Source organism: Mustelus asterias, chromosome 5 (genome assembly GCF_964213995.1).
Source record: "Mustelus asterias chromosome 5, sMusAst1.hap1.1, whole genome shotgun sequence".
NCBI lineage: Eukaryota > Metazoa > Chordata > Chondrichthyes > Carcharhiniformes > Triakidae > Mustelus > Mustelus asterias.
Window position 1 is genome coordinate 138,609,435 of NC_135805.1, and position 26,684 is coordinate 138,636,118.

General features: G+C 50.6%; 1 protein-coding gene across 1 annotated transcript in view; it reads left to right on the forward strand.

The window, feature by feature from the left end:
- opn6a (opsin 6, group member a) overlaps positions 1-26,450 on the forward strand; it is a 71,077-nt gene extending 44,627 nt beyond the window's left edge. Inside the window, exons 5-6 of the mRNA XM_078213771.1 lie at positions 18,718-18,941; positions 25,706-26,450. Coding sequence (XP_078069897.1) covers positions 18,718-18,941; positions 25,706-26,095 — 614 coding nt within the window. The 3' untranslated portion in view covers positions 26,096-26,450. The remainder of the gene's footprint in view (positions 1-18,717; positions 18,942-25,705) is intronic.
- The last annotated feature ends 234 nt before the right edge of the window (positions 26,451-26,684 follow it).

Sequence of the window (26,684 nt, forward strand, 5' to 3'; positions counted from 1 at the left end):
TGTTACACAGAGCGAGACACTGTTACACAGAGCGAGACACTGTTACACAGAGCGAGACACTGTTACACAGAGCGAAACTCCGTTACACAGAGTGAGACACAGTTACAACAGAGCGAGACTCCGTTACACAGAGCGAGACTCCGTTACACAGAGCGAGACACTGTTACACAGAGTGAGACTCCGTTACACAGAGCGAGACACTGTTACACAGAGCGAGACTCCGTTACACAGAGCGAGACTCCGTTACACAGAGCGAGACACTGTTACACAGAGTGAGACACAGTTACAACAGAGCGAGACACAGTTACAACAGAGCGAGACTCCGTTACACAGAGTGAGACAGTGTTACACAGAGCGAGACTCCGTTACACAGAGTGAGACACTGTTACACAGAGCGAGACTCCGTTACACAGAGCGAGACTCCGTTACACAGAGCGAGACACAGTTACACAGAGTGAGACACAGTTACAACAGAGCGAGACTCCGTTACACAGAGCGAGACTCCGTTACACAGAGCGAGACACTGTTACACAGAGTGAGACTCCGTTACACAGAGCGAGACACTGTTACACAGAGCGAGACTCCGTTACACAGAGCGAGACTCCGTTACACAGAGCGAGACACTGTTACACAGAGTGAGACACAGTTACAACAGAGCGAGACTCCGTTACACAGAGCGAGACACTGTTACACAGAGCGAAACTCCGTTACACAGAGCGAAACTCCGTTACACAGAGTGAGACACAGTTACACAGAGCGAGACACTGTTACACAGAGTGAGACACTGTTACACAGAGTGAGACTCCGTTACACAGAGCGAAACTCCGTTACACAGAGTGAGACACAGTTACAACAGAGCGAGACACTGTTACACAGAGTGAGACTCCGTTACACAGAGTGAGACTCCGTTACACAGAGTGAGACTCCGTTACACAGAGCGAGACTCCGTTACACAGAGTGAGACTCCGTTACACAGAGTGAGACTCCGTTACACAGAGTGAGACTCCGTTACACAGAGCGAGACTCCGTTACACAGAGCGAGACTCCGTTACACAGAGCGAAACTCCGTTACACAGAGTGAGACACAGTTACAACAGAGCGAGACACTGTTACACAGAGTGAGACTCCGTTACACAGAGTGAGACTCCGTTACACAGAGTGAGACTCCGTTACACAGAGCGAGACTCCGTTACACAGAGTGAGACTCCGTTACACAGAGCGAGACACTGTTACACAGAGCGAGACACTGTTACACAGAGCGAGACTCCGTTACACAGAGTGAGACACAGTTACAACAGAGCGAGACTCCGTTACACAGAGCGAGACACCGTTACACAGAGCGAGACTCCGTTACACAGAGCGAGACACAGTTACACAGAGCGAGACACAGTTACAACAGAGTGAGACACAGTTACACAGAGCGAGACACTGTTACACAGAGCGAGACACTGTTACACAGAGCGAGACACAGTTACACAGAGCGAGACTCCGTTACACAGAGCGAGACACTGTTACACAGAGTGAGACACAGTTACACAGAGCGAGACACAGTTACACAGAGCGAGACACAGTTACACAGAGCGAGACACAGTTACACAGAGCGAGACACAGTTACACAGAGCGAGACACAGTTACACAGAGCGAGACTCCGTTACACAGAGCGAGACACAGTTACACAGAGCGAGACACTGTTACACAGAGCGAGACACTGTTACACAGAGCGAGACTCCGTTACACAGAGCGAGACTCCGTTACACAGAGTGAGACACTGTTACACAGAGCGAGACACTGTTACACAGAGTGAGACACAGTTACACAGAGCGAGACTCCGTTACACAGAGTGAGACACTGTTACACAGAGCGAGACTCCGTTACAACAGAGCGAGACACAGTTACACAGAGTGAGACTCCGTTACACAGAGTGAGACACTGTTACACAGAGCGAGACTCCGTTACAACAGAGCGAGACACAGTTACACAGAGTGAGACTCCGTTACACAGAGCGAGACACAGTTACACAGAGCGAGACACTGTTACACAGAGTGAGACACAGTTACACAGAGTGAGACACTGTTACACAGAGTGAGACACTGTTACACAGAGCGAGACTCCGTTACACAGAGTGAGACACTGTTACACAGAGTGAGACACTGTTACACAGAGTGAGACACAGTTACACAGAGCGAGACACTGTTACACAGAGTGAGACACAGTTACACAGAGCGAGACACTGTTACACAGAGCGAGACACAGTTACACAGAGTGAGACACTGTCACACAGAGTGAGACACTGTTACACAGAGCGAGACTCCGTTACAACAGAGCGAGACACTGTTACACAGAGCGAGACTCCGTTACACAGAGTGAGACACTGTTACACAGAGTGAGACACTGTTACACAGAGTGAGACACTGTTACACAGAGCGAGACTCCGTTACAACAGAGCGAGACACAGTTACACAGAGTGAGACTCCGTTACACAGAGCGAGACACAGTTACAACAGAGCGAGACACTGTTACACAGAGCGAGACACTGTTACACAGAGCGAGACACTGTTACACAGAGCGAGACTCCGTTACACAGAGCGAGACACTGTTACACAGAGCGAGACTCCGTTACACAGAGTGAGACTCCGTTACACAGAGCGAGACACTGTTACACAGAGCGAGACTCCGTTACACAGAGTGAGACTCCGTTACACAGAGCGAGACTCCGTTACACAGAGCGAAACTCCGTTACACAGAGCGAGACACTGTTACAACAGAGCGAGACTCCGTTACACAGAGTGAGACACAGTTACACAGAGCGAGACTCCATTACAACAGAGCGAGACTCCGTTACACAGAGCGAGACTCCGTTACACAGAGCGAGACACCATTACACAGAGTGAGACACAGTTACACAGAGCGAAACTCCGTTACACAGAGCGAGACACCATTACACAGAGCGAGACTCTGTTACACAGAGCGAGACTCCGTTACACAGAGCGAGACACCATTACACAGAGCGAGACTCCGTTACACAGAGTGAGACACAGTTACACAGAGCGAAACTCCGTTACACAGAGCGAGACTCCGTTACACAGAGCGAGACACTGTTACACAGAGTGAGACACAGTTACACAGAGCGAGACACAGTTACACAGAGCGAGACACAGTTACACAGAGCGAGACACAGTTACACAGAGCGAGACACAGTTACACAGAGCGAGACACAGTTACACAGAGCGAGACTCCGTTACACAGAGCGAGACACAGTTACACAGAGCGAGACACTGTTACACAGAGCGAGACACTGTTACACAGAGCGAGACTCCGTTACACAGAGCGAGACTCCGTTACACAGAGTGAGACACTGTTACACAGAGCGAGACACTGTTACACAGAGTGAGACACAGTTACACAGAGCGAGACTCCGTTACACAGAGTGAGACACTGTTACACAGAGCGAGACTCCGTTACAACAGAGCGAGACACAGTTACACAGAGTGAGACTCCGTTACACAGAGTGAGACACTGTTACACAGAGCGAGACTCCGTTACAACAGAGCGAGACACAGTTACACAGAGTGAGACTCCGTTACACAGAGCGAGACACAGTTACACAGAGCGAGACACTGTTACACAGAGTGAGACACAGTTACACAGAGTGAGACACTGTTACACAGAGTGAGACACTGTTACACAGAGCGAGACTCCGTTACACAGAGTGAGACACTGTTACACAGAGTGAGACACTGTTACACAGAGTGAGACACAGTTACACAGAGCGAGACACTGTTACACAGAGTGAGACACAGTTACACAGAGCGAGACACTGTTACACAGAGCGAGACACAGTTACACAGAGTGAGACACTGTCACACAGAGTGAGACACTGTTACACAGAGCGAGACTCCGTTACAACAGAGCGAGACACTGTTACACAGAGCGAGACTCCGTTACACAGAGTGAGACACTGTTACACAGAGTGAGACACTGTTACACAGAGTGAGACACTGTTACACAGAGCGAGACTCCGTTACAACAGAGCGAGACACAGTTACACAGAGTGAGACTCCGTTACACAGAGCGAGACACAGTTACAACAGAGCGAGACACTGTTACACAGAGCGAGACACTGTTACACAGAGCGAGACACTGTTACACAGAGCGAGACTCCGTTACACAGAGCGAGACACTGTTACACAGAGCGAGACTCCGTTACACAGAGTGAGACTCCGTTACACAGAGCGAGACACTGTTACACAGAGCGAGACTCCGTTACACAGAGTGAGACTCCGTTACACAGAGCGAGACTCCGTTACACAGAGCGAAACTCCGTTACACAGAGCGAGACACTGTTACAACAGAGCGAGACTCCGTTACACAGAGTGAGACACAGTTACACAGAGCGAGACTCCATTACAACAGAGCGAGACTCCGTTACACAGAGCGAGACTCCGTTACACAGAGCGAGACACCATTACACAGAGTGAGACACAGTTACACAGAGCGAAACTCCGTTACACAGAGCGTGACACCATTACACAGAGCGAGACTCTGTTACACAGAGCGAGACTCCGTTACACAGAGCGAGACACCATTACACAGAGCGAGACTCCGTTACACAGAGTGAGACACAGTTACACAGAGCGAAACTCCGTTACACAGAGCGAGACACCATTACACAGAGCGAGACTCTGTTACACAGAGCGAGACTCCGTTACACAGAGCGAGACACCATTACACAGAGCGAGACTCCGTTACACAGAGTGAGACACAGTTACACAGAGCGAAACTCCGTTACACAGAGCGAGACACCATTACACAGAGCGAGACACCGTTACACAGAGTGAGACACAGTTACACAGAGCGAAACTCCGTTACACAGAGCGAGACACCATTACACAGAGCGAGACTCTGTTACACAGAGCGAGACTCCGTTACACAGAGCGAGACTCCGTTACACAGAGCGAAACTCCGTTACACAGAGTGAGACACAGTTACACAGAGCGAGACTCTGTTACACAGAGCGAGACACAGTTACACAGAGCGAGACTCCGTTACACAGAGCGAGACTCCGTTACACAGAGCGAGACTCTGTTACACAGAGCGAGACTCCGTTACACAGAGCGAGACTCTGTTACACGGAATGAAACTCCGTTACACAGAGCGAGACACCATTACACAGAGCGAGACTCCGTTACACAGAGCGAGACTCTGTTACACGGAATGAAACTCCGTTACACAGAGCGAGACTCCGTTACACAGAGCGAGACTCCGTTACACAGAGCGAGACTCCGTTACACAGAGCGAGACTCTGTTACACAGAGCGAGACACAGTTACACAGAGTGAGACTCCGTTACACAGAGCGAGACACTGTTACACAGAGTGAGACACTGTTACACAGAGCGAGACACTGTTACACAGAGCGAGACACCATTACACAGAGTGAGACACAGTTACACAGAGCGAGACTCCGTTACACAGAGCGAGACTCCGTTACACAGAGTGAGACTCCGTTACACAGAGCGAGACACAGTTACACAGAGCGAGACACAGTTACACAGAGCGAGACTCCGTTACACAGAGCGAGACTCCGTTACACAGAGCGAGACACTGTTACACAGAGCGAGACACAGTTACACAGAGCGAGACACTGTTACACAGAGCGAGACTCCGTTACACAGAGCGAGACACTGTTACACAGAGCGAGACTCCGTTACACAGAGCGAGACTCCGTTACACAGAGCGAGACTCCGTTACACAGAGCGAGACACTGTTACACAGAGCGAGACACTGTTACACAGAGCGAGACTCCGTTACACAGAGCGAGACACTGTTACACAGAGCGAGACTCCGTTACACAGAGTGAGACACTGTTACACAGAGCGAGACTCCGTTACACAGAGCGAGACTCCGTTACACAGAGCGAGACACTGTTACACAGAGCGAGACACTGTTACACAGAGTGAGACACTGTTACACAGAGCGAGACTCCGTTACACAGAGCGAGACTCCGTTACACAGAGTGAGACACAGTTACACAGAGCGAGACTCCGTTACACAGAGCGAGACACTGTTACACAGAGTGAGACTCCGTTACACAGAGCGAAACTCCGTTACACAGAGCGAGACACTGTTACACAGAGCGAGACTCCGTTACACACAGCGAGACTCCGTTACACAGAGCGAGACACCGTTACACAGAGTGAGACACAGTTACACAGAGCGAAACTCCGTTACACAGAGCGAGACACAGTTACACAGAGCGAGACTCCGTTACACACAGCGAGACTCCGTTACACAGAGTGAGACACTGTTACACAGAGTGAGACACAGTTACACAGAGCGAAACTCCGTTACACAGAGTGAGACACAGTTACACAGAGCGAAACTCCGTTACACAGAGCGAGACACTGTTACACAGAGCGAGACACTGTTACACAGAGCGAGACACTGTTACACAGAGCGAGACTCCGTTACACAGAGCGAGACACTGTTACACAGAGCGAAACTCCGTTACACAGAGCGAGACACAGTTACACAGAGTGAGACACCGTTACACAGAGCGAGACTCCGTTACACAGAGCGAGACACTGTTACACAGAGCGAGACACAGTTACACAGAGTGAGACACCGTTACACAGAGCGAGACACTGTTACACAGAGTGAGACACTGTTACACAGAGCGAGACTCCGTTACACAGAGCGAGACACTGTTACACAGAGTGAGACACAGTTACACAGAGTGAGACACTGTTACACAGAGTGAGACACTGTTACACAGAGCGAGACACAGTTACACAGAGTGAGACACCGTTACACAGAGCGAGACTCCGTTACACAGAGCGAGACACTGTTACACAGAGCGAGACACAGTTACACAGAGTGAGACACCGTTACACAGAGCGAGACTCCGTTACACAGAGCGAGACACTGTTACACAGAGCGAGACTCCGTTACACAGAGTGAGACACTGTTACACAGAGCGAGACACAGTTACACAGAGCGAGACTCCGTTACACAGAGCGAGACACTGTTACACAGAGCGAGACACTGTTACACAGAGCGAGACACTGTTACACAGAGCGAGACACAGTTACACAGAGTGAGACACCGTTACACAGAGCGAGACTCCGTTACACAGAGCGAGACACCATTACACAGAGCGAGACACTGTTACACAGAGTGAGACACCGTTACACAGAGCGAAACTCCGTTACACAGAGCGAGACTCCGTTACACAGAGTGAGACTCCGTTACACAGAGTGAGACACTGTTACACAGAGTGAGACTCCGTTACACAGAGTGAGACTCCGTTACACAGAGCGAGACTCCGTTACACAGAGTGAGACTCCGTTACACAGAGTGAGACTCCGTTACACAGAGCGAGACACTGTTACACAGAGTGAGACTCCGTTACACAGAGTGAGACTCCGTTACACAGAGTGAGACTCCGTTACACAGAGCGAGACTCCGTTACACAGAGTGAGACTCCGTTACACAGAGTGAGACTCCGTTACACAGAGCGAGACACTGTTACACAGAGTGAGACTCCGTTACACAGAGCGAGACACAGTTACACAGAGTGAGACTCCGTTACACAGAGCGAGACTCCGTTACACAGAGCGAGACACAGTTACACAGAGCGAGACACTGTTACACAGAGTGAGACTCCGTTACACAGAGTGAGACACTGTTACACAGAGCGAGACACAGTTACACAGAGCGAGACTCCGTTACACAGAGCGAGACACTGTTACACAGAGCGAGACACTGTTACACAGAGCGAGACACTGTTACACAGAGTGAGACACAGTTACACAGAGCGAGACACTGTTACACAGAGTGAGACACAGTTACACAGAGCGAGACACTGTTACACAGAGTGAGACTCCGTTACACAGAGTGAGACACTGTTACACAGAGCGAGACACAGTTACACAGAGCGAGACTCCGTTACACAGAGCGAGACACTGTTACACAGAGTGAGACTCCGTTACACAGAGTGAGACACTGTTACACAGAGCGAGACACAGTTACACAGAGCGAGACTCCGTTACACAGAGCGAGACACTGTTACACAGAGCGAGACACTGTTACACAGAGCGAGACACTGTTACACAGAGCGAGACACTGTTACACAGAGTGAGACACTGTTACACAGAGCGAGACACTGTTACACAGAGCGAGACTCCGTTACACAGAGTGAGACACTGTTACACAGAGCGAGACACAGTTACACAGAGCGAGACACTGTTACACAGAGTGAGACACTGTTACACAGAGTGAGACACTGTTACACAGAGCGAGACACAGTTACACAGAGTGAGACACAGTTACACAGAGTGAGACACTGTTACACAGAGTGAGACACTGTTACACAGAGCGAGACACAGTTACACAGAGCGAGACACAGTTACACAGAGTGAGACACTGTTACACAGAGCGAGACACTGTTACACAGAGTGAGACACCGTTACACAGAGCGAGACTCCGTTACACAGAGCGAGACACCATTACACAGAGCGAGACACTGTTACACAGAGTGAGACACCGTTACACAGAGCGAAACTCCGTTACACAGAGCGAGACTCCGTTACACAGAGCGAGACACTGTTACACAGAGTGAGACTCCGTTACACAGAGTGAGACACAGTTACACAGAGCGAGACACAGTTACACAGAGTGAGACTCCGTTACACAGAGCGAGACACTGTTACACAGAGCGAGACACAGTTACACAGAGTGAGACACAGTTACACAGAGCGAGACACTGTTACACAGAGTGAGACACTGTTACACAGAGCGAGACTCCGTTACACAGAGCGAGACACTGTTACACAGAGCGAGACACAGTTACACAGAGCGAAACTCCGTTACACAGAGCGAGACTCCGTTACACAGAGCGAGACTCCGTTACACAGAGCGAGACTCCGTTACACAGAGCGAGACACTGTTACACAGAGCGAGACACTGTTACACAGAGCGAGACACTGTTACACAGAGCGAGACACCGTTACACAGAGCGAGACTCCGTTACACAGAGCGAGACACCATTACACAGAGCGAGACACTGTTACACAGAGTGAGACACCGTTACACAGAGCGAGACTCCGTTACACAGAGCGAGACACCGTTACACAGAGTGAGACACAGTTACACAGAGTGAGACACTGTTACACAGAGCGAGACACAGTTACACAGAGCGAAACTCCGTTACACAGAGCGAGACACTGTTACACAGAGCGAGACTCCGTTACACAGAGCGAGACACTGTTACAACAGAGCGAGACTCCGTTACACAGAGCGAGACACTGTTACACAGAGCGAGACACTGTTACACAGAGCGAGACACTGTTACACAGAGTGAGACACCGTTACACAGAGCGAGACTCCGTTACACAGAGTGAGACACTGTTACACAGAGCGAGACTCCATTACACAGAGCGAGACTCCGTTACACAGAGCGAGACACAGTTACACAGAGCGAGACACTGTTACACAGAGCGAGACACAGTTACACAGAGCGAGACACAGTTACACAGAGCGAGACACAGTTACACAGAGCGAGACACTGTTACACAGAGCGAGACTCCATTACACAGAGCGAGACACTGTTACACAGAGCGAGACACTGTTACACAGAGCGAGACTCCATTACACAGAGCGAGACTCCGTTACACAGAGCGAGACACAGTTACACAGAGCGAGACACTGTTACACAGAGCGAGACACAGTTACACAGAGCGAGACACAGTTACACAGAGCGAGACACTGTTACACAGAGCGAGACACTGTTACACAGAGCGAGACACAGTTACACAGAGCGAGACACAGTTACACAGAGCGAGACACAGTTACACAGAGCGAGACTCCATTACACAGAGCGAGACACTGTTACACAGAGCGAGACACTGTTACACAGAGCGAGACACAGTTACACAGAGCGAGACACAGTTACACAGAGCGAGACTCCATTACACAGAGCGAGACACTGTTACACAGAGCGAGACACTGTTACACAGAGTGAGACACAGTTACACAGAGCGAGACACAGTTACACAGAGCGAGACACTGTTACACAGAGCGAGACTCCGTTACACAGAGCAAGACACTGTTACACAGAGCGAGACTCCGTTACACAGAGCGAGACTCCGTTACACAGAGCGAGACTCCGTTACACAGAGCGAGACTCCATTACAACAGAGCGAGACTCCGTTACACAGAGCGAGACTCCGTTACACAGAGTGAGACACAGTTACAACAGAGCGAGACTCCGTTACACAGAGCGAGACTCCGTTACACAGAGCGAGACTCCATTACAACAGAGCGAGACACAGTTACACAGAGCGAGACTCCGTTACACAGAGCGAGACACTGTTACACAGAGCGAGACACTGTTACACAGAGCGAGACTCCGTTACACAGAGTGAGACTCCGTTACACAGAGCGAGACACTGTTACACAGAGTGAGACACTGTTACACAGAGCGAGACTCCGTTACACAGAGTGAGACTCCGTTACACAGAGCGAGACACTGTTACACAGAGCGAGACTCCATTACACAGAGCGAGACTCCGTTACACAGAGCGAGACACAGTTACACAGAGCGAGACACTGTTACACAGAGCGAGACACTGTTACACAGAGCGAGACACTGTTACACAGAGCGAGACACTGTTACACAGAGCGAGACACTGTTACACAGAGCGAAACTCCGTTACACAGAGTGAGACACAGTTACAACAGAGCGAGACTCCGTTACACAGAGCGAGACTCCGTTACACAGAGCGAGACACTGTTACACAGAGTGAGACTCCGTTACACAGAGCGAGACACTGTTACACAGAGCGAGACTCCGTTACACAGAGCGAGACTCCGTTACACAGAGCGAGACACTGTTACACAGAGTGAGACACAGTTACAACAGAGCGAGACACAGTTACAACAGAGCGAGACTCCGTTACACAGAGTGAGACAGTGTTACACAGAGCGAGACTCCGTTACACAGAGTGAGACACTGTTACACAGAGCGAGACTCCGTTACACAGAGCGAGACTCCGTTACACAGAGCGAGACACAGTTACACAGAGTGAGACACAGTTACAACAGAGCGAGACTCCGTTACACAGAGCGAGACTCCGTTACACAGAGCGAGACACTGTTACACAGAGTGAGACTCCGTTACACAGAGCGAGACACTGTTACACAGAGCGAGACTCCGTTACACAGAGCGAGACTCCGTTACACAGAGCGAGACACTGTTACACAGAGTGAGACACAGTTACAACAGAGCGAGACTCCGTTACACAGAGCGAGACACTGTTACACAGAGCGAAACTCCGTTACACAGAGCGAAACTCCGTTACACAGAGTGAGACACAGTTACACAGAGCGAGACACTGTTACACAGAGTGAGACACTGTTACACAGAGTGAGACTCCGTTACACAGAGCGAAACTCCGTTACACAGAGTGAGACACAGTTACAACAGAGCGAGACACTGTTACACAGAGTGAGACTCCGTTACACAGAGTGAGACTCCGTTACACAGAGTGAGACTCCGTTACACAGAGCGAGACTCCGTTACACAGAGTGAGACTCCGTTACACAGAGTGAGACTCCGTTACACAGAGTGAGACTCCGTTACACAGAGCGAGACTCCGTTACACAGAGCGAGACTCCGTTACACAGAGCGAAACTCCGTTACACAGAGTGAGACACAGTTACAACAGAGCGAGACACTGTTACACAGAGTGAGACTCCGTTACACAGAGTGAGACTCCGTTACACAGAGTGAGACTCCGTTACACAGAGCGAGACTCCGTTACACAGAGTGAGACTCCGTTACACAGAGCGAGACACTGTTACACAGAGCGAGACACTGTTACACAGAGCGAGACTCCGTTACACAGAGTGAGACACAGTTACAACAGAGCGAGACTCCGTTACACAGAGCGAGACACCGTTACACAGAGCGAGACTCCGTTACACAGAGCGAGACACAGTTACACAGAGCGAGACACAGTTACAACAGAGTGAGACACAGTTACACAGAGCGAGACACTGTTACACAGAGCGAGACACTGTTACACAGAGCGAGACACAGTTACACAGAGCGAGACTCCGTTACACAGAGCGAGACACTGTTACACAGAGTGAGACACAGTTACACAGAGCGAGACACAGTTACACAGAGCGAGACACAGTTACACAGAGCGAGACACAGTTACACAGAGCGAGACACAGTTACACAGAGCGAGACACAGTTACACAGAGCGAGACTCCGTTACACAGAGCGAGACACAGTTACACAGAGCGAGACACTGTTACACAGAGCGAGACACTGTTACACAGAGCGAGACTCCGTTACACAGAGCGAGACTCCGTTACACAGAGTGAGACACTGTTACACAGAGCGAGACACTGTTACACAGAGTGAGACACAGTTACACAGAGCGAGACTCCGTTACACAGAGTGAGACACTGTTACACAGAGCGAGACTCCGTTACAACAGAGCGAGACACAGTTACACAGAGTGAGACTCCGTTACACAGAGTGAGACACTGTTACACAGAGCGAGACTCCGTTACAACAGAGCGAGACACAGTTACACAGAGTGAGACTCCGTTACACAGAGCGAGACACAGTTACACAGAGCGAGACACTGTTACACAGAGTGAGACACAGTTACACAGAGTGAGACACTGTTACACAGAGTGAGACACTGTTACACAGAGCGAGACTCCGTTACACAGAGTGAGACACTGTTACACAGAGTGAGACACTGTTACACAGAGTGAGACACAGTTACACAGAGCGAGACACTGTTACACAGAGTGAGACACAGTTACACAGAGCGAGACACTGTTACACAGAGCGAGACACAGTTACACAGAGTGAGACACTGTCACACAGAGTGAGACACTGTTACACAGAGCGAGACTCCGTTACAACAGAGCGAGACACTGTTACACAGAGCGAGACTCCGTTACACAGAGTGAGACACTGTTACACAGAGTGAGACACTGTTACACAGAGTGAGACACTGTTACACAGAGCGAGACTCCGTTACAACAGAGCGAGACACAGTTACACAGAGTGAGACTCCGTTACACAGAGCGAGACACAGTTACAACAGAGCGAGACACTGTTACACAGAGCGAGACACTGTTACACAGAGCGAGACACTGTTACACAGAGCGAGACTCCGTTACACAGAGCGAGACACTGTTACACAGAGCGAGACTCCGTTACACAGAGTGAGACTCCGTTACACAGAGCGAGACACTGTTACACAGAGCGAGACTCCGTTACACAGAGTGAGACTCCGTTACACAGAGCGAGACTCCGTTACACAGAGCGAAACTCCGTTACACAGAGCGAGACACTGTTACAACAGAGCGAGACTCCGTTACACAGAGTGAGACACAGTTACACAGAGCGAGACTCCATTACAACAGAGCGAGACTCCGTTACACAGAGCGAGACTCCGTTACACAGAGCGAGACACCATTACACAGAGTGAGACACAGTTACACAGAGCGAAACTCCGTTACACAGAGCGAGACACCATTACACAGAGCGAGACTCTGTTACACAGAGCGAGACTCCGTTACACAGAGCGAGACACCATTACACAGAGCGAGACTCCGTTACACAGAGTGAGACACAGTTACACAGAGCGAAACTCCGTTACACAGAGCGAGACACCATTACACAGAGCGAGACTCTGTTACACAGAGCGAGACTCCGTTACACAGAGCGAGACACCATTACACAGAGCGAGACTCCGTTACACAGAGTGAGACACAGTTACACAGAGCGAAACTCCGTTACACAGAGCGAGACACCATTACACAGAGCGAGACACCGTTACACAGAGTGAGACACAGTTACACAGAGCGAAACTCCGTTACACAGAGCGAGACACCATTACACAGAGCGAGACTCTGTTACACAGAGCGAGACTCCGTTACACAGAGCGAGACTCCGTTACACAGAGCGAAACTCCGTTACACAGAGTGAGACACAGTTACACAGAGCGAGACTCTGTTACACAGAGCGAGACACAGTTACACAGAGCGAGACTCCGTTACACAGAGCGAGACTCCGTTACACAGAGCGAGACTCTGTTACACAGAGCGAGACTCCGTTACACAGAGCGAGACTCTGTTACACGGAATGAAACTCCGTTACACAGAGCGAGACACCATTACACAGAGCGAGACTCCGTTACACAGAGCGAGACTCTGTTACACGGAATGAAACTCCGTTACACAGAGCGAGACTCCGTTACACAGAGCGAGACTCCGTTACACAGAGCGAGACTCCGTTACACAGAGCGAGACTCCGTTACACAGAGCGAGACTCCGTTACACAGAGCGAGACTCCGTTACACAGAGCGAGACTCCGTTACACAGAGCGAGACTCCGTTACACGGAATGAAACTCCGTTCCACAGAGCGAGACACTGTTACACAGAGCGAGACACCGTTACATACAGCGCGACTCCGTTACAGACAGCGAGATGCCATTACACAGAGTGAGACTCTGTTACACAGAGCGAGACACCGTTACACACAGCGCGACTCCGTTACAGACAGCGGGACTCTGTTACACAGAGTGAGACAAGTTTTCCAATCTCCTGTTATATCCTGGAATCTTCAGGAAGTAAACATTATTTTCCAGCACTCTGCTGTTGGTAAAAAACGGGAGGCAGGAAAATCCTGGCGGATGTTAAAGAATTGTGTTTCAAAATAAATTCTCTGGGCAAATTTGTTATTCATTTTTAAAATATCTTGAGATAGGGTGATACCTGTTTGAATGGGAAGCCAATACTCATCCAGTTGATTGAGGCTGGGTCTATTTGCTGTCTGATTTACTGTGGGAAGGCGACTTCAAGTGTGCTGAAGTTGCAGTGTGAATATGTGTTGTCACTTCACTTATGTTTTTCATCATTGACTAGGGAATGGACCCGATCGTCCAACATTTCAGCTGAGGCAAGTACATGGGGCAGTATTAAGTTTTTTAAAATTATTTATTCATGGGACATGGGCTGGGCCAGCATTTATTGCCCATCCCTAGTTGCTCTTGGAGGGCAGTTGAGAGTCAACCACATTGCTGTGGCTCTGGAGTCACATGTAGGCCAGACCAGGTAAGGACAGCAGATTTCCTTCCCCAAAGTGAACCAGATGGGTTTTTCCGACAATCGACAATGGTTTCACGATCATCAGTAGATTCTTAATTCCAGATATTTTTTAAATTGAAATTCCACCATCTGCCGTGGCGGGATTCGAACCCGGGTCCCCAGAGCATTAGCTGAGTTTCTGGATTAATAGTCTAGCAATAATACCACAAGGTCATTGCCTCCCCTAACTTCTAACTATCTCTTTCTCAATTATTAAACTCTGACCAGCATCCTTCTCCTGATCTGTCTTTCCAAATCTTTCTCTCTCTGTATCTTATTTCATTGCATTCTCTTATTCTTTCTCTTCACGGTGGCACAGTGGTGAGCACTGCTGCCTCACAGCGCCAGGGTCCCGAGTTCGATTCCCGGCTTGGGTCACTGTCTATGTGGAGCTTGCACGTTCTCCCCGTGTCTGCGTGGGTTTCCTCCGGGTGCTCTGGTTTCCTCCCACAGTCTGAAAGACGTGTCTCCCTCAGTGTACCCGAACAGGCGCCGGAGTGTGGTGACTAGGGGATTTTCACAGTAACTTCATTGCAGTGTTAATGTAAGCCTAATAATAGAGTCATAGAGGTTTACAGCATGGAAACGGGCCCTTCGGCCCAACTTATCCATGCCACCCAGTTTTTACCACTGAACTAGTCCCAATTGCCCGCAATTGGCCCATATCCCTCTATAGCCATCTTACCCATGTAACTGTCTAAATGCTTTTTAAAAGACAAAATTGTATCCGCCTCTACTAGTACCTCTGGCAGCTTATTCCAGACACTCACCACCCTCTGAGTGAACAAGTTGCCCCTCTGGACCCTTTTGTATCTCTCCCCTCTCACCTTAAACCTATGCACTCTAGATTTAGATTCCTCTACCTTTGGGAAAATATGTTGACTATCTAGCTAATCTATGCCCCTCATTATTTCATAGAACTCTATAAGATCACCCCTAAGCCTCCTATGCTGCAGGAAAAAAAATCTCAGTCAAACCATTAAGTCCCGGTAGCATCCTAGTAAATCTTTTCTGCACTCTTTCTAGTTTAATAATATCCTTTCTATAATAGGGTGACCAGAACTGCACACAGTATTCCAAGTGTGACCTTACCAATGTCTTGTACAACTTTAACAAGACGTCCCAACTCCTGTATTCAATGTTCTGACCAATGAAACCAAGCATGCCAAATGCCTTCTTCACCACTCTGTCCACCTGTGACTCCACTTTCAAGGAGCTATGAATCTGTACCCCTAGATCTCTTTGTTCTGTAACTCTCCCCAGCACCCTATCATTAACTGAGTAAGTCCTGCCCCGATTCAATCTACCAAAACGCATTTATCTAAATTAAACTCCATCTGCCATTCATCGGCCCACTGGCCCAATTGATCAAGATCCCGTTGCAATCAGAGATAACTTTCTTCACTGTCCACTATGCCACCAATCTTGGTGTCATCTGCAAACTTACTAACCATGCCTCCTATATTCTCATCCAAATCATTAATATAAGTAACAAATAACAGTGGACCCAGCACTGATCCCTAAGGCACACCGCTGGTCACAGGCATCCAGTTTGAAAAACAACCCTCTACAACAACCCTCTGTCTTCTGTCATCAACCCAATTTTGTATCCAATTGGCTACCTCACCCTGGATCCCGTGAGATTTATCCTTATGCAACAACCTACCATGCGGTACCTTGTCAAAGGCCTTGCTAAAGTCCATGTAGACAACATCAACTGCACTGCCCTCATCTACCTTCTTGATTACCCCTTCAAAAAACGCAATCAAATTCGTGAGACATGATTTTCCACTCACAAAGCCATGCTGACTGTCCCTATTCAGTCTTTGCGTCTCTAAATGCCTGTAGATCCTGTCTCTCAAAATACCTTCTAACAACTTACCCAATACAGATGTGAGGCTCACCGGCCTGTAGTTCCCAGGCTTTTCCCTGCAGCCCTTCTTAAACAAAGGCACAACATTTGCCTCACCTGTGACTATCGATGATTCAAATATCTTTGCTAGGGGACCCGCAATTTCCTCCCTAGCCTCCCACAATGTCCTGGGATATACTTCATCAGGTCCCGGGGATTTATTTACCTTGATGCGTTTTAAGATTTCCAGCACCTCCTTCTCTGTAATATGTACACTCCTCAAGACATCACTATTTATTTCCCCAAGTTCCCGAACATCCATGCTTTTCTCAACAGTAAATACTGATGAGAAATATTCATTTAGGATCTCACACATCTCTTGTGGATCCACACATAGATGACCTTGTTGATCCTTAAGAGGCCCTATTCTTTCTCTAGTCACTCTTTTGCCCTTTATGTATTTGTGGAAGCTCTTTGGATTCTCCTTTGCCTTATCTGCCAAAGCAATTGTGTCCCCTTTTCACCCTCCTGGTTTCTCTCTTAACTCTACTCCTATACCGTCTATACTCTTCAAGGGACCCTCTTGATCCCAGCTGCCTGTGCATGTCATGTGCCTCCTTCTTCTTCTTGACCAGGGCCTCAGTATCCCGAGTCATCCAGGGTTCCCTACTTCTACCAACCTTCACTCTAAAAAACCTTGCCTTTCACTTCCTCAGTCAACTTTTGAAAGTTCCTGCCTGATAACATCAAAATTGGCCTTGCCCCAATTTAGAATTTTAACTTTTGGGCCAGACCTATCATTCTCCATAGCTATCTTAAAACTAATGGAATTATGGTCACTGGTCCCAAAGTGATCCCTCGCTAACACTTCCGTCACCAGCCCTTACTTATTTCCCAAGAGGAGGTCAGGTTTTGCCCCCTCTCTAGTCAGGTCATCCACATACTGAATGAGAAATTCCTCCTGAATACACTCAACAAATTTCTCTCCATCCAACCCTCTAATACTATAGCTGTCCCAGTCAATATTGGGAAAGTTAAAATCCTCTACTATTACCACCCTATTCTTCTTGGAGCTATCTGTAATCTCCTTACATATTTGCTGCTCAATTTCCCGCTGACTATTTGGGGATCTGTAATACAATCCTATTACTTGTGACACGAATAAATAAACTTTAAAGTTTAAGAGAATTAGTGGGGCAATGCGTGGGGTCACAGGGATGGGCTTAAGTGGGAGGCTCTTTCGGAGAGTTGGTGTAGACTATTTGGGCTGAATGGCCTCCTTCTGTACTGTAAGAATCATAGAATCCCTAAAGTGCAGAAGGAGGCCATTTGTCCCATCGAGTCTGCACTGACCATAATCCCACCCAAGTCCTGTTCTGGTTAACCCACATATTTACCCTGCTAATCCTCTGACACTCGAGTCAATTTAGCATGGCCAATCAACCTAACTCGCACATCTTTGGACTGTGGGAGGAAACTGAAGCAGCCGGAGGAAACCCACGCAGACATGGGGAGAACATGCAAACTCCACACAGACAATAAGCCAAGCTGGAAATCGAACCCGGGTCCCTGGCACTGTGAGGCAATAGTGCTAACCACTGTGCCGCCATGCCACCCATTAGGATTATATGGTTCTAGTCTATCTCTTTCTCCATCTCTGTCTAACAGATTCTCTCCCTCCCTCAGATCAGATGTATGGGACGTGTGAGATCGACTGGGCCAGGGCAGTGTTCTCCATTGCCTCCAAGTCCTACATTGTCTCCATCTTTATCTGCTGCTTCTTTCTGCCAATGTCCATCATGCTTTTCTCCTACATCTCCATCATCAACACCGTCAAGTCAAATCGCAGCCTGACCACAGAGACTGAGCTGGGAGAACGCCAAAGAAAGCTGGAGAAGGATGTGACCCGGGTAAGAATTCCTAACACCGTCCTGGGTTCAATTTAATTCCCAACACTTTGCCCACAAGAGAAGCGCAAAGCCCCAAGATCCCATTTGGTGAGTGTGACACTGGGTGAGTGTGACTCTGGGTGAGTGTGACACTGGGTGAGTGTGACTCTGGGTGAGTGTGACACTGGGTGAGTGTAATGCTGGGTGAGTGTGACACTGGGTGAGTGTGACACTGGGTGAGTGTGACTCTGGGTGAGTGTGATACTGGGTGTGTCTGACACTGGGTGAGTGTGACTCTGGGTGAGTGTGACACTGGGTGAGTGTAATGCTGGGTGAGTGTGACACTGGGTGAGTGTGACTCTGGGTGAGTGTGACACTGGGTGAGTGTAACACTGGGTGAGTGTGACACTGGGTGAGTATGACTCTGGGTGAGTGTGATACTGGGTGTGTGTGGCACTGGGTGAGTGTAATGCTGGGTGAGTGTGACACTGGGTGAGTGTGACACTGGGTGAGTGTAACACTGGGTGAGTGTGACACTGGGTGAGTATGACTCTGGGTGAGTGTGATACTGGGTGTGTGTGACACTGGGTGAGTGTGACTCTGGGTGAGTGTGGCACTGGGTGAGTGTGATTCTGGGTGAGTGTGATTCTGGGTGAATGTGACACTGGGTGAGTGTGACACTGGGTGAGTGTAACACTGGGTGAGTGTGACACTGGGTGAGTGTGATACTGGGTGAGTGTGACACTGGGTGAGTGTGACACTGGATGAGTGTGACTCTGGGTGAGTGTGACACTGGGTGAGTGTGGCTCTGGGTGAGTGTGATTCTGGGTGAATGTGACACTGGGTGAGCGTGACTCTGGGTGAGTGTGACTCTGGGTGAGTGTGACTCTGGGTGAGTGTGACTCTGGGTGAGTGTGGTACTGGGTGAGTGTGACTCTGTGTGAGTGTGACTCTGAGTGAGTGTGGTACTGGGTGAGTGTGACTCTGGGTGAGTGTGACTCTGGGTGAGTGTGACTCTGAGTGAGTGTGGTACTGGGTGAGTGTGACTCTGGTGAGTGTGGCACTGGGTGAGTGTGACTCTGGGTGAGTGTGGTACTGGGTGAGTGTGACTCTGGTGAGTGTGAATATGGGTGAGGGTGACTCTCGGTGAGCGGGACTCTGGTGAGTGTGACACTGGGTGAGTGTGACTCTGGGTGAGTGTGACACAGGGTGAGTGTGGCGCTGGGTGAGTGTGACTCTGGGTGAGTGTGACACTGGGTGAGTGTGACACTGGGTGAGTGTGACTCTGGGTGAGTGTGATTCTGGGTGAGTGTGACTCTGGGTGAGTGTGACTCTGGGTGAGTGTGACACTGGGTGCGCGTGACACTGCGTGAGTGTGACTCTGGGTGAGTATGACTCTGGGTGAGTGTGGTACTGGGTGAGTGTGACTCTGGTGAGTGTGAATATGGGTGAGGGTGACTCTCGGTGAGCGGGACTCTGGTGAGTGTGACACTGGGTGAGTGTGACTCTGGGTGAGTGAGACACTGGGTGAGTGTGACACTGGCTGAGTGTGACTCTGGGTGAGTGTGGCACTGGGTGAGTGTGACTCTGGGTGAGTGTGATTCTGGGTGAATATGACACTGGGTGAGTGTGACACTGGGTGAGTGTGACACTGGGTGAGTGTGACTCTGGGATAGTGTGGCACTGGGTGAGTGTGACACTGGGTGAGTGTGGCTCTGGGTGAGTGTGGCACTGGGTGAGCGTGGCACTGGGTGAGTGTGACACTGGGTGAGTGTGACTCTGGGTGAGTGTGGCACTGGGTGAGTGTGGCACTGGGTGAGTGTGACTCTGGGTGAGTGTGACTCTGGGTGAGTGTGGCACTGGGTGAGTGTGGCTCTGGGTGCGTGTGATTCTGGGTGAGTTTGACACTGGGTGAGTGTGACACTGGGTGCGCGTGACACTGCGTGAGTGTGACTCTGGGTGAGTATGACTCTGGGTGAGTGTGGTACTGGGTGAATGTGACTCTGGTGAGTGTGACACTGGGTGAGTGTGACTCTGGGTGAGTGAGACACTGGGTGAGTGTGACTCTGGGTGAGTGTGACTATGGGTGAGTGTGGCGCTGGGTGAGTGTGACTCTGGGTGAGTGTGACTATGGGTGAGTGTGGCGCTGGGTGAGTGTGACTCTGGGTGAGTGTGGCACTGGGTGAGTGTGACACTGGGTGCATGTGACACTGGGTGTGTGTGACACTGACTGAGTGTGATGCTGGGTGTGTGTGACGCTGGGTGAGTGTGACACTGGGTGTGTGTGACGCTGGGTGAGTGTGATGCTGACTGAGTGTGACGCTGGGTGAGTGTGAGGCTGGGTGAATGTGATGCTGCCTGAGTGTGATGCTGGGTGAGTGTGAGGCTGGGTGAGTGTGACACAGGGTGAGTGTGACTCTGGGTGAGTGTGACACTGGGTGAGTGTGACACTGGGTGAGTGTGTCGCTGGGTGAGTGTGACGCTGGGTGAGTGTGACACAGGGTGAGTGTGACACTGGGTGTGTGTGACTCTGGGTGAGTGTGACACTGGGTGAGTGTGACTCTGGGTGAGTGTGACTCTGGGTGAGTGTGATGCTGGGCGAGGATGACACTGGGTGAGTGTGACACTGGGTGAGTGTGACACTGGGTGAGTGTGACTCTGGGTGAGTGTGGCACTGGGCGAGGATGACACTGGGTGAGTGTGACACTGGGTGAGTGTGACGCTGGGCGAGTGTGACTCTGGGTGAGGGTGACACAGGGTGAGTGTGACACTGGGTGTGTGTGACACTGGTTGAGTGTGACGCTGGGTGAGTGTGACGCTGGGTGAGTGTGATACTGGGTGAGTGTGACGCTGGGTGAGTGTGATACTGGGTGAGTGTGATACTGGGTGAGTGTGACTCTGGGTGAGTGTGACGCTGGGCGAGGATGACACTGGGTGTGTGTGACACTGGGTGAGTGTGACTCTGGGTGAGTGTGACGCTGGGCGAGGATGACACTGGGTGAGTGTGACACTGGGTGAGTGATGCTGGGTGAGTGTGACACTGGGTGTGTGTGACACTGGGTGAGTGTGACACTGGGTGAGGATGACACTGGGTGAGTGTGACGCTGGGTGAGTGTGACGCTGGGTGCTTGTGGCATTGGGTACATGTGACACTGGGTGAGTGTGACAGTGGGTGAGTGTGATGCCAGGCGAGTGTGACACTGGTTGAGTGTGACACTGGGTGAGTGTGGCACTGGGTGAGTGTGACACTGGGTGAGTGTGACACTGGGTGAGTGTAATGCTGGGTGAGTGTGACACTGGGTGAGTGTGGCATTGGGTACGTGTGACACTGGGTGATTGTGATGCCAGGCAAGTGTGACACTGGTTGAGTGTGACACTGGTTGAGTGTGACACTGGGTGAGTGTGACACTGGGTGAGTGTGACACTGGGTGAGTGTGACACTGGGTGCGCGTGACACTGCGTGAGTGTGACTCTGGGTGAGTATGACTCTGGGTGAGTGTGGCACTGGGTGAGTGTGACTCTGGGTGAGTGTGGTACTGGGTGAATGTGACTCTGGTGAGTGTGAATATGGGTGAGGGTGACTCTCGGTGAGCGGGACTCTGGTGAGTGTGACACTGGGTGAGTGTGACTCTGGGTGAGTGTGACTATGGGTGAGTGTGGCGCTGGGTGAGTGTGACTCCGGGTGAGTGTGGCACTGGGTGAGTGTGACACTGGGTGCATGTGACACTGGGTGTGTGTGACACTGACTGAGTGTGATACTGCGTGAGTGTGACACTGGGTGTGTGTGACACTGACTGAGTGTGATGCTGGGTGTGTGTGACGCTGGGTGAGTGTGACACTGGGTGTGTGTGACGCTGGGTGAGTGTGATGCTGACTGAGTGTGACGCTGGGTGAGTGTGAGGCTGGGTGAATGTGATGCTGCCTGAGTGTGATGCTGGGTGAGTGTGAGGCTGGGTGAGTGTGACACAGGGTGAGTGTGACTCTGGGTGAGTGTGACACTGGGTGAGTGTGACACTGGGTGAGTGTGTCGCTGGGTGAGTGTGACGCTGGGTGAGTGTGACACAGGGTGAGTGTGACACTGGGTGTGTGTGACTCTGGGTGAGTGTGACACTGGGTGAGTGTGACTCTGGGTGAGTGTGACTCTGGGTGAGTGTGATGCTGGGCGAGGATGACACTGGGTGAGTGTGACACTGGGTGAGTGTGACTCTGGGTGAGTGTGGCACTGGGCGAGGATGACACTGGGTGAGTGTGACACTGGGTGAGTGTGACGCTGGGCGAGTGTGACTCTGGGTGAGGGTGACACAGGGTGAGTGTGACACTGGGTGTGTGTGACACTGGTTGAGTGTGACGCTGGGTGAGTGTGACGCTGGGTGAGTGTGATACTGGGTGAGTGTGACGCTGGGTGAGTGTGATACTGGGTGAGTGTGATACTGGGTGAGTGTGACTCTGGGTGAATGTGACGCTGGGCGAGGATGACACTGGGTGAGTGTGACACTGGGTGAGTGATGCTGGGTGAGTGTGACACTGGGTGAGTGTGACACTGGGTGAGTGTGACACTGGGTGAGGATGACACTGGGTGAGTGTGACGCTGGGTGAGTGTGACGCTGGGTGCTTGTGGCATTGGGTACATGTGACACTGGGTGAGTGTGACAGTGGGTGAGTGTGATGCCAGGCGAGTGTGACACTGGTTGAGTGTGACACTGGGTGAGTGTGGCACTGGGTGAGTGTGACACTGGGTGAGTGTGACACTGGGTGAGTGTAATGCTGGGTGAGTGTGACACTGGGTGAGTGTGGCATTGGGTACGTGTGACACTGGGTGATTGTGATGCCAGGCAAGTGTGACACTGGTTGAGTGTGACACTGGTTGAGTGTGACACTGGGTGAGTGTGACACTGGGTGTGTATGACACTGGGTGAGTGTGACACTGGGTGAGTGTGATACTGGGTGAGTGTGACACTGGGTGAGTGTGACACGGGGTGAGTGTAATGCTGGGTGAGTGTGACACTGGGTGAGGGTGACACTGGGTGAGTGTGACACTGGGTGAGTGTAATGCTGGGTGAGTGTAATGCTGGGTGAGTGTGACTCTGGGCGTGTGTGACGCTGGGTGAGTGTAACCCTGGGGTGAGTGTGACACCGTGTGAGTGTGGCATTGGGTGAGTGTGGCATTGGAGGGGTGGCATTGGGTGAATGTGACACTGGGTGAATGTGACACTGGGTGAGTGTGATACTGACTGAGTGTGATGCAGGGTGAGTGTGACACTGGGTGAGTGTTACACTGGATGAGTGTGATGCTGGGTGAGTGTGACGCTGGGTGAGTGTGATACTGGATGAGTGTGGCACTGGGTGAGTGTGGCATTGGGTGAGTGTGACGCTGGGTGAGTGTGACACTGGGTGAGTGTGGCATTGGGTGAGTGTGACACTGGGTGAGTGTGACACTGGGTGAGTGTGGCACTGGGTGAGTGTGGCACTGGGTGAGTGTGACACTGGGTGAGTGTGACTCTGGGTGAGAGTGACTCTGAGTGCATGTAACACTGGGTGAGTGTAACACTGGGTGAGTGTGACACTGGGTGAGTGTAACACTGGGTGAGTGTGACTCTGGGTGCGTGTAACACTGGGTGAGTGTAACACTGGGTGAGTGTGACACTGGGTGCGTGTGACTCTGAGTGAGTGTGACTCTGAGTGAGTGTGACTCTGGGTGAGTGAGACACTGGGTGAGTGTGACATTGGGTGAGTGTGACTCTGGTTGAGTGTGACTCTGGGTGAGTGTGACACTGGGTGAGTGTGACTCTGAGTGAGTGTGACTCTGAGTGAGTGTGACACTGGGTGAGTGTGACTCTGAGTGAGTGTGACTCTGAGTGAGTGTGACTCTGGGTGAGTGAGACATTGGGTGAGTGTGACTCTGGGTGAGTGTGACTCTGGGTGAGTGAGACACTGGGTGAGTGTGACACTGGAAAGTGGCCAGCGTTTATTCCTCATCCCCGGTTGCCCTTGAGGAGCTGGTGGTGAGCTGCCTTCCTGTGGTGTGGTCACACCTCCAATTCTGTCGGAGACATCATGATTTTGATCTAGTGATTATGAAGGAACGGCGATATATTTCAAAACCAGGGTGGTGAGTGGTTTGGAGGGGAACTTGCAGGTGGTGGTGTTCCCATGTATCTGCTGCCCTTGTCCTTCTAGATGAGAGTGGTCGTGGGTTTGGAAGGTGCTGTCTAAGGATCTTTGATGAATTGCTGCAGTGTATTCTTGTAGATAGTACACACTGCTGCTACTGAGTGTCGGTGGTGGAGAGAGTGGGCGTTTGTGGATGTGATGCCAATCAAACGAGCTGCTTTGTCCTGGATGGTGTTGAGCTTCTTGCGTGTTGTTGGAGCTGCACCCATCCAGGCAAGTGGGGAGTATTCCATCACACTCCTGACTATGCCTTGTAGATGATGGACAGGCTTTGGGGAGTCAGGAGGTGAGTTACTCACCGCAGTATTCCTAGCCTCTCACCTGCTCTTGTAGCCACTGTGTTTATGTGGTGAGTCCAGTTGAGTTTCTGGTCAATGGTAACACCAAGGATGTTGTTAGTGGGAGACTCGGCGATGGCGATGCTATTGATTGTCATGTCGAGACAGTTGGAATCTCCGCGGTTGGCAATGCTGTCAGTCAAATGTTACTTGCCACTTAGCCCAAGCCTGAATTGGCTGTGGGCGAATGGGGAGGGAATGTTGATGTGGATGGTGCCTAGTTAGGGCAGATTGTGGCGGCTGTTCTCTAACCTCATCCTGTTCCACCATTGCCAGGTTTCCATGGTGATCTGCACTGCGTTCATTATCGCCTGGTCACCGTATGCGGTGATCTCCATGTGGTCAGCGAGCGGTCACCACGTCCCGAAGCTCACCAGCATCCTCGCCAGCCTCTTCGCCAAGTCTGCCAGCTTCTACAACCCTGCCATCTACTTTGGGATGAATGCTAGGTTCCGCCGTGATGTCAGTGTGCTCCTGTTCTGTGCCAGCGATCGGGACAGTGTGAGACTCAAACGGATCAAACAGCGACCAGAGAGGGACCAGGAGTGGGCGGCGGAGGTTGTGGGAGACAGCCCAAGGTCAAGGCCCCAGAGCCCTGAATTGGAGCCCGAATTGTCGTACTTTCCCAACAGTGCGAATTCCGGCTATGAATGTGACAGGCTGTAGGGGAGGGATGGCAGGGGAGGGCCCACAACAGGCGCCACAGTACGCTGTTTATTCCAAAGTGCACTCTGGGAAACCTCATTCACACACAATATATTGGGAGATGGAGGTCTGTCGCCAGCGCCTATAATCAGCCCGGGAATCTGTTCCTTATTTGTTCATGAGGCAAAGGGATAACATAAGTAACGATCTTTTACTGGAATTGAGACTCACTGGATGACAGGCAAGATTAAAACTATATCCGTTCTATACTGGTAATAGAGATAGGATTATAATGCTATGAAACCCATTCTATACTGGGAAAGAAGATAGGGTTATAACACTATAGAACACATTCTATATTGGGAATGGGGATAGCGTTATAACACTATAGAACCCATTCTATACTGGGAATGGGAATAGCGTTATAACACTATAGAACCCATTCTATACTGGGAGTGAGGATAAGTTATAACACTATAGAACCCATTCTATACTGGGAATGGGAATAGCGTTATAACACTATAGAACCCATTCTATACTGGGAGTGAGGATAAGTTATAACACTATAGAACCCATTCTGTACTGGAGTGAGGATAGCGTTATAACACAA